This window comes from Ischnura elegans, chromosome 6 (genome assembly GCF_921293095.1).
Source record: "Ischnura elegans chromosome 6, ioIscEleg1.1, whole genome shotgun sequence".
In the NCBI taxonomy this organism is placed as follows: Eukaryota; Metazoa; Arthropoda; class Insecta; order Odonata; family Coenagrionidae; genus Ischnura; species Ischnura elegans.
In genome coordinates this window covers 102,311,009-102,323,218 of record NC_060251.1, presented here as the reverse complement: position 1 = coordinate 102,323,218, position 12,210 = coordinate 102,311,009, and the positions used below count along the sequence as shown (strand labels likewise).

The window sequence follows — 12,210 nt, the reverse complement described above, 5'->3', positions numbered from 1 at the left end:
GCACGTTGGGGTAGGTGTAAACATGAAGAAAACGATTTTAACGAAAAATAAATAATCTCTGAAGCATAGTATTGCAGAAGTGTTAACAGAGCTACTTTAAAAGTATTTCACAAATGATTTTTTTTATTTATAGAGTGGGAAAATACCAAAAATCTGAATTTGAAATACAAAATACAAGGTACATTCAGGTCGTGTATTTGAAATACCAAATACAAATCACAAATGTATTTCAAATACGCATTTTAAAATACTTGTATTTTTAACAGAGCCCAGCCCTGACTCCAAGAGGGGAAGCGTGGTGGCCCAGTGGGTGGAGTAGTGAGTGGATTACGTTTACTGATCAAAGGTTCCCGCGTTCAAGACCACGGTGAAGTCTCTCGACGTCCACACAAAACCTCCTCGAAGTGCGATGTGGTACAGGGAAATGATCTGGCCCCCTGTGCTGAATGTGCGAAATTCGCACACTCATGGCTCAGTATGGGGTGAGCTCTACCCTCACCTGTCCACAGGGCCGGTTTAAGCGGCAAGCAAAGAACGCGGCCGCGTATGGCGCCAAGCAAAAGGTGGCGCCTAAACGCTCGTTTTTAAGCCCTAATTATACCAAATTCAAGATATAAAAGCAAGCACGTCATGAGATCCCGCTGATATTTAAGTCTCGGCCCTTAATCCTAAAGTATTTGTATTTATTTTTTAATGTATCCAGAAAGAATCCCTGCTACCTTTCAGGTTATTTTTGAGTGGAAGCGGAATGTTGTTCTCTTACACTAGAAAAATGTCTAAAACTGGCCTTGCCTATCCAAAGCACCCTTCAGTTTGAATCACTTACTACTCCCACGAACCGGAACGAGGTGACGAAGCGCGCAAAATCTTGGACATGGAAGGGTTTTGAATCCTGGACCGACGGTTAGTTAGTACCATAAAGCTGTCACCATTAAGTTAACACCATGGAAGGACCACGGTTAGCACGCTCCACCATGATTTAATCCTAACAAAATTCTTTACAGACCTTGAACAATAAAGCTTCTCTTCTAAATTCCCATGAATATATATACCGGCAAAATAGAGCGCTTGGCTACCGATTAGAGAGTCCTGCGTTCGAATCTGGGAGAAGCCTTTGGACACTCTAAATTCTCATACACTCAGGGTTACCCCTCCCCCCCACCCTACCCCCGGAGCCCTCCCCCGGAAGATAAAAACTCAATTATTTTCCTTCATTAAAGAAAAAATATTGAGAAATCATAAATTTACTAAATATCGCTTTCACAAATGAATTTTTATCGATTGTGAAAAGTGCTAAAATTAGTTTAAAACCCTCTACTTAGCACCCTGTTTTTCAAAAATTTTCTCCCCTGGATTCGGACACCCTCCCCCGATCGACTGGGTACGCCCCCGAATTCCTGGCTACGCCACTGACTCAGAGGAAAAGATAGTGCTGAAACTTGTAGAAGTTAGTTGTTAAGTTGTAATTGTGCTAACAGTATCTCATAAATTATCCAGGAAGTGCGTACTGAAAATTAAAGAATGATTCTGATGTAATGTTTGTTGAAACTCAAAACAGATTTCGACATATCCTATCCTTACATATCCTTAATTTCTTCTCAAAGAATTTCCAGTTCAAGGTAGTGAGAACGCATCAAAAAAAGGCAGTTTTACGACAACCCTTTGGCAATAGGGTTCACAAGACATGTTCGAACAGATCCGTATAGGTAACTTCATCCATTATTGGGAACATAATAAATCAACTGAGCTTAAGCATGCTCTTAGATAGTTCAAGAATACTCACCATAGGTTTATAGTACGTGCAAAAGTATTTCGACTCAAATCGTTCATATGCATGTGGATAGTCAGAATCAGGTAACTGTGGTGGTCCATGGTGGTCTATTCTCCCCGCGTTTTCAGATCTTACCGGGGGCAAGTTGAGCCAAATTGAGACATTTGGCACCACCTAGTGGCGACTATATCTAACTAATGTCATTTCAGGTTCTCAGATTTTTGTTGACAATTGACGGTTGCCTTCCGCTTGTAGGCAGTCGGAAGAGGTCGGTTGCCGTTTAGAGTTTTGCTATTTGGAATTGGAATTTAAGCCTTCATCGGCACCATGTTAATATCCAGAGCTGGTATTGTGATTCGTAGACTTTTAGCTGAGCCAAGAAAGCAATCAAAGAACATAATTTCTAATGGCAGCGTACGTCACAGTAGTCATCAGTAAGTGCTATGTGTATCCATAGAATTACTTTTTGTATTCTTCTAATATTATTTGGAAAGTCTATTCTACTTCAATTTCTCGCATTTCCATTTAGTTTTTGAGCTGCTATGATTAACTTTCGTATGGAAATGGCAGTTCCAATCATTAATTTGCATTCCAGTTGGGCTTATCGGAAATCATCAACAGTTACATCCACTAAAGGTATATACCTTGCTGAATTTGTTGGAGGATTTATGTGGTGGTGGATTCTTTGGCACTTGTGGCATGAGCCTGAGCACTTAACGGTGAGTTCCTTTTATTTTTCGTTCCTGGGTTTCATTGTATGCCTTGTATCAGTTCTTGTGAAAGTATGTATATCAAGGACTCGCATTTACTTTTCATATTCGACTTACCCCTTGCGGATTTTCTCCTAGAAGTAATCTGACGATATCTTAATGCTCATCAGTAATTCTAAAGAACATATTCTCCATTCCCATGCACAGATCTCAAGGTTTTGGGCCGTGTAACAAATTCATTGCCCTTCGGCTTCACAAACTTATATGTATTTTGTTTCTCATTGGTTTGATTATTCTCTTGGTGATAAAACATAGTCGCTGTTATGCATACGTTTCTAAATTTAGTATTTTGTGTTCATATTTATGGAACACAAGGCTTTTCTGTCATATCATTAATTTATATTACTGATAGTGTAAATTTAATTCCTATTGTGAGTCTGGAGCTGAACGAGGAAAGTTTAGTTGCGAAAAAAGTGCCCCAACGAATGTCGCCACAGTTACCTATAAGTAAAAGCACATATGTACTGTTTATTATGTCGTTGATGGTTTTATAATTAATTTTTTTTTAAACTGCTCTTAACAATTCAGACCGATTATCTGTTGCCGAAGTCGTTTCAGAATGACATAAAAACGGAAGTTTTGGCTGTTGAATTTTTAATTATCATTTGTTTTTATCAGGTGACTTACTTTGTATGTTCATCAAAATTTTGTAGTTCTTCAAAATGTATTTTGCCAAAACGCTAGATTGGTATTTCATAAATGGTTATTGTAATGATGATTTAAGGTGCTGTGTGCTCATTTTTCTCCAAATATCGCTGTTTAGCTCGTATCATAGTCCATATTGTGATGGCTATTTCATTTACACAGGGTGAATTTGCTTATCCAGACCCATCCAAGTGGACTGACCAAGAATTAGGAATCCCCCCTGATGATGAAGAGTAATGTGATGGAGTTTTTGGAGTAGATGGGTGTCTTTTCATTCATAGAGATAATTTAATATGATTATAGTTCATTCTGTAAATAAAAGTGATGTGCATAATAAAAACTTTTATTATACTTTGAAAATTTTATTTCGTTTCACACATGTCCATATTACATTTGATCCATTGTTCAACTTCCTTGTCCTGATCTTCTAAGAGTTTTTCTGGGGAACCTTAATGGTGATGGTTTTCACCTCCAAGTACTCCTTCAAAGAGTCTTCTCCTCTGTAAGCATTACAAAAATCAAAATTATTAATGGCAACTCATAGCTTCACAGCATCGGGCATTTTAACAGTTAAGATTGCAACTTGTTAAACAGTACAAATTCATAGTTATGTTGGCTTCATGTACTTCATGCTTTCATCACATACATGTATCTTTAAAACTATGTTTGACTGATACATGTATTTTATTATTATTTACATCGTGAGCATTATAGACATCAACAAGTTCTCTGACCTAATGTTAATGAATAGCCCCGTCAGGATTCAATGAATGTCATTGGTTTGGCATCAAATCATGATCCAGAGGAACTCAAAGGCTCAGGGTGGATGGAATGTTGTATTTTGATGAAACATTATTTTTTCCTCCATAAAGTAAGGGTAACTATGTGATGTTGACACTATCACCCGATATGAACAGAAGCATATACATTTGCTTCGAACAGTACCTTGCCGAATCAGCATCAAAGGTTTTCACTACCTGGCAGACTGTTTAATGACCATATGCTAATTCATGGTGGTCAGACAATAGGAGGGATGGTGTGCTAAAAGGAGAGGGGATGCTGAAAAGCATGATAAAGGGAAGGATATTGGGTAGATTGATATGGGCACTGTAACAACCTTATGTAGTTCAGTAAGTCCTTATAATCTCCAAGAAATTTCTCTCTTAGTATCAAAAATTAATATTGACTAGAAAGTAGCACCTGTGACAAGTCAGCCGTTAAATTTTCAGCTGTATTCATCCCACAGTTTCATTGTTGTTGTCAAATGTAGAATAACTTTCCATAAAAATTGATATAATTGAGTTTTGTGCAGTGATCAAACACTTGTTTTTGAAAGGGTTAATGCCGAAAGATATCAAAGCTGACTTGAATGAAGATTATGGAACAATTGCTCCTGTGATTGAAATTATTTATAGTTGGTTAAATGAGTAAAAACATTGCCGTACATCCAAAAAAATAAACATGCTACGGATGCTCTGTGAAAGTGTCTACCCACCCAAAATGGTTGACAAAATCCATGATATGGTTTTAAGTGCGAGACAAATCGAAGTGTATGATAAAGGTAAGGCAACATTCATATTGTAATATAGAATTGCTTCAACTTTGCATGAAAATTTGGATGTGAAAAAATTATCGGGAAGATTGCTGCCGTGTTTTCTCACATTTTAGAATAAACGCAATTGTGTGGTCAACTCAAAGGCTGTTTTGGTGCATTTCCTATGCAATCCTGAGGATTTTCCGCATCAATTCATAACTTTAGATGGAATATGCATTCATCACTACACTACAGAGACCAAATAACAATAACAATGGAATTTTGATTGGAAAAGGGGAGAAAGATAATTTGCTGCAAGATAAGATGCTTTGTTATTAGACCGGTTGATGGTAGAAATCAAGAAAAGTGCCCTCATTTGAAGCAGAAAATTTTCTTCCTTCAATAAGAATGCACGGTTACACACCTGCTCAGAGTCAATAGCCAAAATTACAGAATTAAAGTTTCAATTATCACAAAATTCACTGGATTCACCAGATTTTGCCTCCGGTGAATTTCTCTAATTTCATAAATTCGATAAATGGCTTTGCAGACAAAGGTTTATGTCTGAGGAGGAAGTCATCGCCCAAAACAAGCCTATTTTGAGGAGATCCTGAAATTATACGTTTTGGACAGCTTAAAATGCTTACAAAATTTTATATGGCTGAAAGAAGACTAAATAAACATATAAAAAATTGACTCAATATAATTTGTTTTTATACCTTTTTCTAGAGCTATATTGAACAACCCTCGCATGAATGGTCACCCATCCAACTGTAGTCTGGGCCCCATCATCATCACTGGTCAAATCGATTGGTTTGAATGCAGCTTCTGCCCTTCCTCTATTTTTGCAGCCTTGTATTTTCTCCTTTCCTCAATGAGATCCAATAATTCCTGAGTGATCCATGGTTTTTTCATAACTTCTTTTCTTTTACCAAAAAGTTTCTCAGCTGTTGCCTACAGACGTCTTCCAGTGGTTATCCAACTCACTTCCACTGATTTAATGGTCGTATCCTACCCTATCTTTTCTACGGCTTCTTTAAAAGCCAGTTGACACTGAACCTCCTTCATTTTTTCAACCTGCCACATGTTTTTCACGGCTTTCTTCAATTCCATGAATTTTAGGTGGCATTTCATCATTACTAAGTTATGGTCACTCTCAATATCTGCCCCTGGATAACTTTTGCAGTCATTCACTAAGTGGAATCTTTGTTTCACTAGAATGTAGTCCATTTGAAAATTTCTAAGGCCTCCTGGTATCTTCCACGTGCACCTTCTTTGCAGGGGATTTTTGAATAAAGTGTTGTCAACCACTGGCCTATTCAGTGCAGAATTGAAGTAACCTCTTTTCTCTTCCATATCAATTTCCTTATCTATATTTCCTAGTTATCATTCCGTCTTGACCTTTGCCGACGATGGTGTTCTAGTCACCTAAAATAATAAGATTTTCTTCCCCTCTTACCTGCTTGATAACTTCAGATATAACTAGGTAGATATCTTCTACTTCTCATCTTCGTAATCTGATAAAGGCATGTAAACCTGCATAACTGCAGTAGCTACGGGTTTAGTTTCTATCATCACCATAATTATCCTTTCATAAAACTACAGGGAGCTTTTAAAAAGCATCCCGGCAGTCTTTTCAAGCACTATCCCTACTCCAGCATTACCATTTAGGTAGTAATCCTGTACGTATCATTTGGTAGCATCCACTCCAAAAGTCTCCTCCTTGGGGCCACTTCATTTTGCTGATGCCTAATACGTCGAAGTTCATTCTCCGCATCTCCACCTTCAAGTTCTCCAGCCAACAACAGGTAAAAAGCGATCTAACGTTCCATGTCTTAACATTCTATCAACTTTGACCAATGTACCCTCTCGAGCAGTCCTCACCCGGTGATCCGAATTGGGGACTAGTTTACCTCAAAAATATTTCACTTGAGAGAATTCCATCATGTCATGATATAAGGAGAGTGGAGTAGCTGCGACTCCTCGGGACGATAATGTGGTGGTTTTCCCTTGCCTTCCACATCGCAGCACTAAAGCCGTTAAAGTAAATGTTACCAAGCCCGTAGTGAAATGTATGTTGCTGTACTAACCAAAATGGCTTCTCACATATGAAGAAGAGCTGCTGCCCTCTCCCCCGGGTGATGATAGGCATAATTGTTGGCGGACCCAAGTCGCCAAGTCACGGCACCTTCACAGGTTTCAGTATCATCTAAATTAATGTTGGTGATCTAATGGGAACTGGTGTGTCAGTTTAGCTAAATAGGCCCTTGCCATGTGAGGAATTTCAGTGAGTGTGGAAGGGAAAGAATGAGAATAAAATGAAAGAATAATGAGTAATGGGCTTATGCCAGACGGACAAAGGCAATTAAAAGAGGGAGGTAGAATGCTGACGTGATATGTTCCAAGCAAACATACATTGATCAGTAGACTTCTTGTGGTATTACTAGTGATAATTAGATAAACGCTTTTGAAAAAAATAAAATAAGTGATTGGCTGATATATGGTATGAAACAACTGGTACACACTCTGAGTGGGGTTGCCAGGATTTTGAAATGGAGGGGTTTACTAGAGACTTCGGGGCCCCTCTGGGGTGTATGGAAAACATCCCAGAGAAAAGGTGGTGCTCCAAAATTTTGGGATTTTTGATGCCAAAAAAAAAATTTTTAAGACTCAAAAACAGTAATTTCGTGTGGGTTTTTATAAAAATAAATTAATAAAGGCTCAAAGGGGGGAGGTTGTAATCCAGAAAATGGCCTCACCACAGCTACTCCAATGGAATATGGGATTGGGTTGGTGCGGTGGCAAGTGTGTGGGCTTCCCACAATGAGGGCCTAAATTCAAATCCCAGGGAAGGCAGAGATTTTTCAGAGACTACCTGATCCCTGCCTGAGAGCTTAGTGGAGGGTACTTCAAGTACAGCAGTCCATCCATCGCATGGGATGTTAAGCCATGGACCCCTAGGCACCTTTCATTGAGAGCAAGATCATGCCAATGCAGAGTTTCTCTCTACACTAGCTTCCCTAGCTATGGTGCAAATGGCCTTAATTGTCTTTCACCACCTCAAAAAAGCATACCTTCTAATGGAATAGGCAGAGTGTGTATGAAGAAAGCATTCTATTGAAGCAATGGTCAAATTTCCTTGGAAAATGATCATGATTGAATTATCTACCTGCTTTGATTTTCTGTATGGAATTTCTGCTCAATTAACATTGATAATCGGTACTATATTGCAGCATTATAATTCAAAATAAATTACTTACCTATTCTTTCTACAGGTTAGAGAAAAATCGTCAAAAATTAACCCTGCACTTCCGATACCTGTAGGAACCGAAATTACTAATGACGTTTGGGTCAAAAAAAGCACCAGTTTTATACAACAGAAACTTTGAGCCAAGCACTTCAATTGGCCGTAATTTTGCCCTGTAACTGGATGCATCGCAATCTCTGGCAGTCAGAGCAATGGTGTGTTTTTGACCTAAACATCATTAGTAATATTGGTTCATATCAGCATCAGTTATCCAAAGTTAAAATTTTGTGACAATTTTTCTCCACCCAGTTTAATGGTTTCACTGACGTGAGTTATCACGGAACGACATTTTTATACTTAATCTTTATTCCTCCTAAATATACCTCTAGGAGTGGATGGAAAGATTCTTTTGGCCTTGAGCTTTCCAAATATGGAATTCTTGAACTTTATAAGCAATAGGGGCTTGTTTTCATATCTCTTACATACCAATGTAACTTGAAAGTCCATTAATAGTCGTGATAATTTACTTACAGTTCTCGTCCATAGCCAGATCTCTTGAACCCTCCAAAAGGAGCCTGAGGAATCACGATGTCGTAACAGTTCACCCTGGAGAAGGTTAAAACAGAATTAATTCACCATTTAAATATCACAGTAAATTACTAAATTTTTTGCTCAGAATACAAGATTAGTGAAAAATTTTTTAATGATCCATGATTAAAATACATTTATTTAATGTTTACTTACCACATTGAGCCTGCTTGAACAGATTGAGCAAATGTTAGGGCTCTATCAAGGTTGTTAGTGACTATACCAGCGGCAAGTCCATACTGAGTGTCATTGGCTCTGGCAATCACTTCCTCAAGGGTCCTGAATTTGATGATCTGCTGCACAGGCCCGAATATCTACGGAAGTAAAAAAATAATTGAATTAATGCAACACCATCCAATTCTGTGGCAATGGTAAACTTGGGCCTAATATATCAGAGCAATTTTAATCCTACACAGTATATTAAGGTTAAAATTTAATTACATCCAGGTCCCAATCAAAAAAAAATTCAGACCTGAAATTGGACAGTATGGAACATCGTTACATTGATTCAGCTATGAACCAGTGGGAAACATCAATACAATTATTTATAAACAAGAGAGTGCATGCTGGCTGCATGGTAACCAAAAGCCAAGGCATATATTGAAACCCCAACTTCAGCTCTTCTCCTTTCCCAAGTGGAAAATTTATATCAAAATGTGGGATTTTCAACATAGTAAGAGGTCAGAGTGCATGGAGAGTTCTGATCCAGAATAGAAAGTAGGGTATTCATAAGATTTTTTTCACCGGATATCAATGTTAATTGAATTATAATTAGATACGGGACAGTTTGGTTATAGGATCCATTGGTTTCTGAGCTTAGAACTGGAAAAGGAAACAAAGCCAATTAGAATATTGACCAAAATCATTTGCGCTAAACCCAATCAGAAAACTTTCCTTCAGCATTATGTACATTGGATGTTTTAAACAGAGTGATGCAATGGAACCAATAACTTGTGAGAAAATTTTAGTTACTTTTCAGAGTTTCATCATTAATGCCATTAATGGGTTTTTAAAATTAAAGAAATAAAATGAAAAATTGGATATAGAAATGCAACTGAAAACTGGGATAGAGACCTGAAGCCAGGAACCATTTCCAAACTGATCAAAAAGGGGAACCTTAATTATAATCCTTGAATTTATTTGCTCACCTCCTCTCGGGCAATGCGCATTTTATCGCTGACATTGGAGAAAACAGTTGGTTTGATGAAGTATCCAACTTCAGCAGCTGGAGATCCTCCACATTCCAACTTGGCGCCTTCCCTCTTGCCGCTTTCAATAAGGTCCAGAATTTTCTTGAACTGAGTCTCATCGATCTAAAGGAAATCAAATTATATTAAAGGAAAATGGTATTCAATGTGGGACAAACATGATTATTATATAAAATTAAAGTATGAGTCGGTCATTTAATCACACAACTACTCAGAAGTGAACATAAAATTAGACACAAGAAAGGGTTAAGCAAATCAAATACAAAAATAAAATTGCAATGGTAACTAGATTAAAGAAAAGCCTCAATTGCCTGCTGACCAACTGACTGTTTGCTGGATAAGGTATCTGTCAACCACTTCCCCAGACAGTTCCACCAACCACTCCCCTAATCTCCCTTTCCCTAACTGCCTACAGGGGTGGATCCAGGATTTCTTTCTGGGAGGGGCACAAGCAAAGCCATATCCAGGATTTTGTTCTGGGGGGGGGAGGGGCACAAGGATACCTCATAATACAAAATGAACACAATTATAAAGGGACCATATTGAATTCTTGCATATTTTTCAACGGTCTGGGGGGGGGGGCGTCTATGACTGCCCATGACTATCTGCCTATGACTGCCTTTACCCTCATCCTTCCCCACATCAGAATAACTAGTTTGCTATTGGTAAAGAGGCATTAATTGTAGATCAAGCATTGCGAGGATACCTCAAAAATGGTTTCAAAGAAAATGTACATGAATGGATCTCTCCCCTTCAATTATCTGTTTGTGCTTTATCCTCCGTCAGGGCAGATCATGAAAGAGCACCGTAAGCAAAAGCGTAAGAACTCTTTGTAGGATAAATACATACAGCATATGCCCATGGCCCGATAAATTTCTTTTAATTTTCTTAACAAGTTTTCTGCAGTGGGTCACACCAGACTTCCCTACTGCACAATGGCCTATTTACTGCTTTTCTTAATTTAGCAGCTGTTGTCATTTAGTAAAATGAGAAGTAAGAGACAAAATTTGGGAGTGTCTTAGCTATACATGGTAAACCACGTGGTGCGACCGCAATTTATTTGTGACCCACCCCTCCCTCAATAGTGAGGGTAGAGAAGGTTTAGCTACCACCTTCACACTCCACCCCAAGTTGAATTCTTTGATATGACTATGAATGCCTCGCCAGCCCAATGCTCTTTCTATCCCATGTACATCCAACACATTTCACCCCCTCCGATCTCTATTTCACTTTGGGCTAATACATATTTTTAACCATTCAAGCAGGTACTTCCAAAGTTGTGGAAAATAATTTTAGGAATATAAGTGATGGCAATATTGGGAGAACCGGGATTTGAAAAAGCAGCTAACCGTGAGATTCAGTCATGTTCTGAAACTTTTGCAGTCAATTACTCACTGTATAACCTAAATATTGGTTTTTAAAGGTGAGAATAGATATTTTCTATGACTATGCCATTGACTTTTTTAAATTTGTCCACCTATGGTCAAAGGCCATTTTCTTTCCCTGGACAATCTGCAGTTTAAAGAGGTTTGATGCATCAGAAAATAGCATCATGATGTTGTCTGCAAAGAAATGCTTGAAAATACATCCCAGAATTAAAGCCTAGGGCATTTCCATCAATCATTGCCAAACAAACTATGCCAATAAGACAATGAGCAGCATGCCCTATAATGTTTTAATGCAGTGAAATGGAAATTTGACTTTCACAATGACCTAATATTTGATAGTGATTAACATAAATGTCCATGAGAAAAAAATTAAGTACCAACTCCCTTTACTCTCCAGAAATTTCTATGAGAAATATGCCACAAGCTCATGCTAGGACTATCATGGAATAAAGCTTTTTTTATTTTGAGTGTCATAGAAAGAATTGCATATAAGATCCTGAGTTGGATCATAAGATAGTCATTTCTCAATGAAAATCAAGTAAGGAGCCTACAGTGACAACATACCTGAGGACCCTGAGTAGTTCCCTCCTCAAACGGATCTCCAACTCTTCTAGCCATAGCCATATCTTTGGCCTTCTTCACAAATCTGTCATAAATGCCTTCTTGTACAAAAGTTCTGGAACCAGCGCAACAATTCTGTCCATGGTTGGCAAAAATGGCATTGTGGGCAATCTCAACAGCTTCATCCACTGCAAAAAAATATATATGTATGTATATGGATCAACCAGCTACTTCAGCTTTTTTTGGAGAATTCTTGTGGATAAAAAGCAGTAACCATCGTTAAAAAAACTTTCATCAAATGATAAATACACCTCTCCTGGAGGTCATGCTAATAATGGATCAATTCATGCTTTCCTTTTGAAACAATGAACAATTTAACTACTCTCTAGAGACTTTTTACTGATATTTAAAGACCCTGTGAAAATGCAAATGAAACAAAAGAAATAGAAGAAAAAAATTCAGTTAGGATAAGTAGTGAAACCTTATTGTTTCAGACCC

The 12,210-nt window shown here is 38.0% G+C and overlaps 2 protein-coding genes across 3 annotated transcripts in view; one reads left to right on the top strand and one right to left on the bottom strand.

Moving 5' to 3' along the window:
• Window positions 1-1,966: 1,966 nt before the first annotated feature.
• LOC124161277 (NADH dehydrogenase [ubiquinone] 1 beta subcomplex subunit 2, mitochondrial-like) lies at window positions 1,967-3,537 on the top strand. The gene is made up of 3 exons (XM_046537568.1): window positions 1,967-2,205; window positions 2,367-2,490; window positions 3,349-3,537. Exons 1-3 carry the CDS (start codon window positions 2,099-2,101, stop codon window positions 3,421-3,423), a joined length of 306 nt encoding a protein of 101 aa, XP_046393524.1. The 5' UTR covers window positions 1,967-2,098; the 3' UTR covers window positions 3,424-3,537.
• LOC124161276 (aldehyde dehydrogenase, mitochondrial-like) overlaps window positions 3,516-12,210 on the bottom strand; it is a 37,871-nt gene continuing 29,176 nt past the window's right edge. For both annotated transcript variants that reach the window (XM_046537567.1, XM_046537566.1), the window contains exons 7-11: window positions 11,716-11,900; window positions 9,704-9,868; window positions 8,712-8,869; window positions 8,499-8,573; window positions 3,516-3,686 (exon numbers count right to left, since the gene is read on the bottom strand). In XM_046537567.1, the coding sequence (XP_046393523.1) occupies window positions 3,614-3,686; window positions 8,499-8,573; window positions 8,712-8,869; window positions 9,704-9,868; window positions 11,716-11,900 (656 nt within the window). In that variant the 3' untranslated portion in view covers window positions 3,516-3,613. The remainder of the gene's footprint in view (window positions 3,687-8,498; window positions 8,574-8,711; window positions 8,870-9,703; window positions 9,869-11,715; window positions 11,901-12,210) is intronic.